The sequence below is a fragment of the Rhagoletis pomonella genome, unplaced genomic scaffold, assembly GCF_013731165.1.
Source record: "Rhagoletis pomonella isolate Grant_MI unplaced genomic scaffold, Rhpom_1.0 Rhpom_scaffold_00003, whole genome shotgun sequence".
Lineage (NCBI taxonomy): Eukaryota > Metazoa > Arthropoda > Insecta > Diptera > Tephritidae > Rhagoletis > Rhagoletis pomonella.
In genome coordinates, this window is record NW_023458557.1 from 100,890,889 (window position 1) to 100,898,289 (window position 7,401).

The 7,401-nt window shown below is 36.3% G+C and overlaps 1 protein-coding gene across 5 annotated transcripts in view; it reads right to left on the bottom strand.

Annotated features, from left to right (window-relative positions):
* Nucleotides 1-7,401, bottom strand: part of LOC118735986 — a 370,373-nt gene that overhangs the window by 249,063 nt on the left and 113,909 nt on the right. For 4 of the 5 annotated variants that reach the window (XM_036466076.1, XM_036466075.1, XM_036466074.1 and 1 more), the window contains one exon: nucleotides 3,216-4,228. In XM_036466076.1, the coding sequence (XP_036321969.1) occupies nucleotides 3,216-3,339 (124 nt within the window). In that variant the 5' untranslated portion in view covers nucleotides 3,340-4,228. The remainder of the gene's footprint in view (nucleotides 1-3,215; nucleotides 4,229-7,401) is intronic. The other variant, XM_036466077.1, reaches the window with a different exon arrangement.

Consider the following 7,401-nt stretch of genomic DNA (forward strand, 5'->3'; position numbering starts at 1 on the left):
AATGCCCATAGCACTGTTTGGGGTAACAACGACACCAACGAAATTGGTGAGTACCTGCTTGAGTTGATAAGTAGTTATAATAAGTGCAAGAATTATAAACCAAGGCAACAACCAACATTTTGGAATGCTGTTAGTGGGGAAGTCTTAGACCTCACTCTTAATAGTAAAAATATGGCAGCGTCTGTCTCATCAAACTAGCGCAACTCAGAAGAAGCATCTGTGTTGGACATATGCACATAGAATTCGACATTACTCAATAGGGCAAAGACTTCGGATTGTTGGAATCCGTATAAACTTGAACTAACTTCCTCTAACAAATAATTGCGGAAATCCAAAAGGAAAACACTGCTAGGAAATGAATAGTCTCCCAGAGGCAGAACTCCTCCAAAAAGCTCTAACTAAGGAACACAATAATACGATCGCCACCACAAAGAAATCAAATGGTTATTATACTCAGCGTCTAGCTGAGACTTGCAGACTTCTGCTAGACACTCATTTTCCGGGCTGTAGAGCAAGCTATTATCTACTTCTGGAATAAAATAAAGCCTTGCAACTAAACTCACCACCATTGAAAGAGTGCAATTGGCGGTATCTACCTTTAGCTCTTACAAATCACCAAGACCAGATGTGGTCTAACCTTGTCTACTTCAACAAGGAAGTAAGTATATAGACCCAGTCTTCTCTAGACTCTACAGTGGCGTCGCTCTTACTGTGCCATATTTCCAGTAGATGGACAGAAGCTAAGGTCGTATATTTACCGTAGAGCGGAAACCTGATTAGATGGTAGTCATTTAGCACGGTTGTAGCCGGTAGTCACCTCGACCACCATAGAGATCGCGGTGCTTATGGCTCATAGCAATAATAATGTGGCTGAATCAAAACAAGAACAATAGAAATTATTCCTTCAATCAATCAACTCTGTTCGAAATTGTTCGTGCTTGCGATTTGCAGAGGTGATTACTTCCATTAATAAGATCAAGTCTTGAGTCTTTGGCAAAAGAATAAATCCCTCATAAAAAACGCATTCGATAAACAAAACAAAAATAGATGAACGGCCTCAATTCATCATGATCGCATTATTTTCCATCTTTTCAGCGACTAAATCAGCATTTCAAGCGCCTCTTCTGTGCATTAAATTTAGAAGTACGTTGTCAAATTTATAAAAACCGAACAGTGTGTATTCCTGCGAGAGGATGTACTCACATATATATGTAAATTATGTTTGTATGCGTTTTGTGTGAACACATTAATCAAACAACCGTAAAGCATTCAAATAAAATTTGCACAACACGCCATTCACACACACGCACATACACAATTACTTATTTGCAAAGAGTGTCAAAGCCTTTTTTCCAGCAAAGCCACGAACGCTGTCGCCCAACAACGCCATTCGAAGTAGAAGCAAAGCTTTTCGGTCATTTGCATTTAGAGGTATGTACATACATACTTACACACGAATGTGCCTGTTTATGTGCGTTCACGTGCTTCTATGCATACACATTTAATGTGAGCTTGTCGAACCGATGACTATTCCGGCATGCAACTTTCCGTCAATCCCACAAAAAAGCCATCCAAAATCTAATTAGTATTCCGTTGACAGTTTAATCGTGATTACGTATACACGCATTGCCCAGAGTTGGAGGATTGAAAATGCAATGCAGAACACCTCCCAAGTGGCAGTGTGGTAGAGTATGCAGGATATGTTCAACTTCCTTCCACCCGCCCGCAAGTCCTAGCATTGCGCAGTAAACACACTCGAAACCAAATTGCCGACCGCGAAAGGGATTAGACTACAACACCACCGCCACCACCACCGCCACCACCACCACCACCACCGTCGTAGTCGTCACGGTTGCCGTCACCAGTGCTAGAGAGCGGAGTCGAAATATTTTTTTTTAACTTGTTTTAGCATGCGAGCCCGGAAAAGGCGATGAAAGAGCAGTTTATTAGTGCCGCTGCGTGTAGTCAAAGAGCACATAAATATAAGTATGTATGCATTCGCACTCTTGACCCTGCGCGCCTGCCATAATCTGTTCTACTGGTCAACAGGCGACAACCACGACGGGGTAACGGAACTTGATTTTGACTGGCCAACACGCAATCAAAGGAAGTTGTAAACACCAACTGCAGCAATAAAAAAAATGATTACAATAAAATCAACATTTGGACAATTTTTGATATGCCTCACGTTGCACAGTGGCATGAAATCAGACGCTCTCCTGCCGAGGCATACAGGCGACGTGATGACCATTCTGAAAATTGAAGTATGACGTGCTATACAATATAATTAGTCTGGGGGATAAGTAGTCAAAAATTAGGGAGAACTTTAAAAACAGATGCTTGTAGCAAGAAAATATAACAAATTCATTTTATACCCGTATGTAGTCCGACTGCACTGAGAGAAAAGTTATATGATTTCTTCGAACATTATAATTTTTTGGTTTTCCCCATGTTAGCGATTAGAAATTTTTGAACTGAAAAAGTATTTTTAAACAAACGGAAACATATGTATGTTTGTTTGATCGATCACAGAATGGTGTTGTCTAGAAATTTTTATAGAGAATGAATTCAGCCTACTAAAACATTTCCAAACAACGCAGCTCTGTAACAACCAAAAACAAATTTTTACAAATGTACCAGTCGCGTGATTTGGCCTTGATTCAAGCGGAACACACACTTACATGTTGTGGTTGTAGCTGAGAAAGATGCTTCCTACTTTTTATTAGATTCCAGGACGGTCCGGGTTCGAATCCCATTAGACGAAATATATAATTCTCGATTTTTCTTAATTACAAAAAAGCATCTGTGAATTGCAGAACGAAATCATGGCCAAATGAAAAAATCTCATTATACTGTTTAAAATTAACAAAAGTCGTTTGGCGCAAAATCAAATGTGTTTTAGCTTGAAACAAGTGGAGCACGGTCCACTTTTTTCTCAGTGTACTTAGTATTCAAATAAAAATTTCATTAAAAAAATCAGCATTTTACTGCGTTGATATTTGAGCATGAGTTCTACCATAAGCTACTCCTACGACGGACGGATGCCTTTGTTGTACAAATTTACGCCTATATATGTATGTATGTATGTAAGGGTATAATATCCGTGCTATTTATGTATAAAAAATTAACACCATCTTTTACTTTACATAAATGGATAAATTAAATGCTTTCGCACAATTTAATTATTAACTTTTGCTATTAAATTATCCACTTACCTGGTATAAAGAAAAATATGGCGGCAATCAGCAAATATTTACGCCAAGTTGATTGAGTTGTTGTACATCTTCTCGCCAACTGAACTCCCATGGAGCATGGTATCCATAATTTATGTGTTTTCATTTTTAGAAGTTTTTATATCTTTCACAACACACTTAGGAATTTATACAAAAAAAAAAATACGATTTTATGCACTTGGTTCGGAACATGGCACGAGCTTAGCGTTGACCGACCACAGGAAAATAATGCATAGTTCACGTCTAAAGCTTTTTAGCTGTCAATTCTATGCGCCTTTCTTTGCTCGTACATGCATACATATGTATGTATGTATGTATATACATATGTAGGTGTGCGTGAGGAGTATGTTCTCCACTTTAAAATACAAAAACATGCACAAAAATTAAAAAAGTGTGGAAAAATGCTGTGAAACTTTTTCTATTACAGCGGAATTGTGACGTGCTGTCGCAGTTTCTTTTAGAATTCGTTTTGCGGCTAAGGTTTCGCCGTCGCTACGTTGCTACTTTGCCAGTTCGCTACATTTGCTGTCCTTGCACTTGCTGCCGCCTATCGGTGCCCCTACTCTTTCACATTTCAATCTTTTCAGTGCAGTACTTTTTCGAAGCCACTCGATTTTATTTTATACAAAAGCAACAATCTACAGTTGTGCAACTTTTTTCTTTGCCACACAAATTTTCACCTGACTGCGTTGCTACTCTAAATTCCGGTTGCTTCCACCGAAGTACATTTGCTGCCTCCAAAAAATTCCCTACTGCTAATATTCAATTTTCGATTTCCCTTTATACTTTCACAATGGCAACATTTACTTTTAAGTGTTAATCTGGATCTTGCGCTTCCTTCTAGTTTCTTGCATTCAAGATCGGATTTGTTCTTCTCGATTAATTCTCTTTGTAATACTTTGTTGAATTTTCGAAAGCTCCATGGCATTTTTTGTACATTTGATGATTTGTATTATTTTTTAATGGCTAAATGCGCGTAGATTTCAGATGCCGCACTGCAATAGAAAAAGAGAGAATGGAAATGACGTGTAATGAAAATCCTATGTAACTATACATTACACTGCATTTGTAAATTTAAAGATCTTGGCTTGGTTTAAAAACTAAACTCTCCCCACCACAGAAATAGATACTTATAATCTAACATTGTTACGGAACGCATACTGCGGGAGCATTAGTGAGTGCAGGCCGGCAAGACACATCGAGCGCACTGTGGCTAGTCATGTCGGCTGGGCGGGGTTCTTGCCCTCACTACTGGTCCTTGCGCCATAGCAGAGAAACAGACATGCCTTGTCCAATATCTTCAACTTCTGGCATGGCCAAATTCGAAAATCAAAAATTCAAAAAAGAAAATATTTACACAAAAAGAAAAGGCTGAAAAATACCATAAATAAATGGGTATGTATTTACGATAGGGTGGTCCTCAAAAATCAAATGAACGATTTTTCAGTCTCACCCCCCAATTGGTAATACCCGATGGGAATCTGCTAAGGCGCGTCGCAAAAGGGTGCCTCTATGGAGACTCAAAAAATTAAACATATATTTTTTTTTTCATTTAATACCCAAAATGGATATTCTATCTAAAGTCGAAGATATCACATATATATTTTGGTCCCGATTGAAGTAGGTTAAGGCGTCTTCATAGGGTAATCTGAACTTTGACCGCTGTGCGGCACGCCCTAACCGTTTCCAATCGGGGCCAAAATTTATGTATGATATCTTCGAGCTTAGAGTATCAATTTTGGATATTAAATGAAAAAAAAAAATAAGTTAAATTTTTTGAGTCTCCATAGAGGCGTCCATAGTAGCGTCGACGTACGAGTTGAGGCTTAGGAAATCTTATGCAAAAATTTGCCCCTTCTACATTTAAAGACCTCCCTAATAGGCTTATGTCTATGTATACGTATATTTATGTACGTGTGTACATACATAGATATGCACAAGTGATTTTTTTTTTAGAAATAAAGTCGCTAGTTTGTTAGAATACATATTTTACCCTGAACGGGTAATCTTCGTCGATTTGACGAACACTGTTGCTCTTTTTCCATTTTTGTCGCCATTGGACTGAAGAGCGAATTGCTCTAAAATATATATTAAATACTAAATATCCTCTGTGTTTTCTTTCTGGTTAGGCTTCATAATTATTAAAAGTAGTTTGGCAATCTTGCTCGCGACATTTTTCATAAAAAAAAAAAAGGGAGTTAAACAGTACTTCGTCGATTCGACGAAGGTTACCTTTAAAGTATGTAAAAGAACGTTACCCTTTAAGGGTTTAATTGCTATTGAAGGCCACTTCTGATGGAGACATTAGTCCTAAGTTTCAAAACTAAGTGAACGTTACTTAACGCAGCATAAGATTCACGAATTGGTGAGCTGTATTGTTCTAGTTTTTAATATACATTAGTATAACTTTAACACTTATTTTTGTTCGAAGTGGAAACATAAATACATCGTTTGATAATACCCTATTTAATTTTTGATATTTATTAAATACTATCAAACAGTTTCTATAAATTCAAATTGTACTTTCTTACACAGAAACTATTGTGACACTTATTGCACTTGTCACAAAATAAAACACACAACTACATTAACAAATTCTAATTTTAACAATTCACCGTTAATTGGAATAATTAACAATGATGAGGAAGCTTTGGTTAATACTAAATATTCAAAATTCAAAAGGGAAGCAAGCCTTTACTAAAAATTTTCTCAAAACACATGAACTTATTTGCAAAAATTTTACTTTCGAACTAAATGAAATTAAGCAAAAAAATTCAAGAAAACGAAACGAAAATGCTATCCGCTTTTAAATGCGTTCAACGTTGTACTTTTTCAAGAAACAGTTTTTAAAATCAGCAAAAATCAACCCTGGTCGCGTCGACAAGTAACGGCAATTTGGACGTTTGAACACGTCGCCTGTTTATTTATGACAAAGAGAATAAATTCAATTTCTTAAATGACAGTGGAGCGGAAATATCGGTACTTCCGGTATAAAAAATGCCATGTATGAGAAAATCCATTAAACATTAGCTCTGATTCAATACTTTTCGTGTAAAATCCTGCAAAAAAGTCAAACAGCAAAATTACTCTCTGAAGTGAGAGTAAAAAGTGAGTAACAACAAAAAGTACGCAAACAAAAAAGGCATTTTTCCTGTCAAAACGTCAACCAGTGATCGCTTGACGCTTTTCATGATTTTACCAGAAGAAGAGAAAAGTTCAGGTAAAAGCTTGCAACTTCATTCTCTACACAACTCTCCAAAAATCGCTCTCATTCACAGGACTTTGGAGGAATTTGGAGTACGGGATAACTTTTCCTGTAACTTCCTGCAAGTTCGTATAAAAACCTGTAAGTTCATAGAGTACTGGATCAGAGCAATTATTTTAACAGCAGCAAATGGCTCAACGATAACAACGTACGGAAAGAAACTTTTAAATATTAATTTGGGGTTAAGACGCGAACTTCCGTTCACATTTTTGATAGTAGATATAGCGAAACTTCTTACAGCATATAGTTCGTTATTTAGTGTTCAGCTTGTTCCTTAATCTACTTCAAACATTTACTTTTTGTTCAGTTTTTTTGCATACATGGCTAATGTTTGTGTCAAAGTTGAATTTATCATCGATAACTACATCAAGGTACTTCACCTCTGCTTCAATATCTAGTTTTGTCCTATCTATTATAACATTTATATTGGGCCGGATTCTTGTTTTCGTACGAATCGAAAATTTAAAATTTTTGTATAAAAAAAAAATAATAGAAAAATTGAAATTTTTCGACTCGTACGAAAACAAGAATACGCCCCATTATTTTTATAAACTTTCGTATTTGAAATTATCATATTTTTTTTCTTAGTAACATTTAATTTAAGTTTGTTTTGACATAATTTTTTATAGAGTATTTTTAAATCATTATTTAATTGTAGAGTGGCTTCGTCGATTGAATCGGCAATGATATATACAGCTGTGTAATCTGGCACTGGAAAAGCAAAAGCCATATTCAAAAAATATCAGGCTAAAAGGTAATATTTGAAAACCACATGTGTTTGTAAATCAATCTCTTTCCACAAAAATGATGTTTCGCATATTTCCGATCACCTGAAGTGACAATAAAGCTTGGCTGTTTGATGGTGCAATAATATAGTTTGCAAACATGAAACTTTATTTTTTT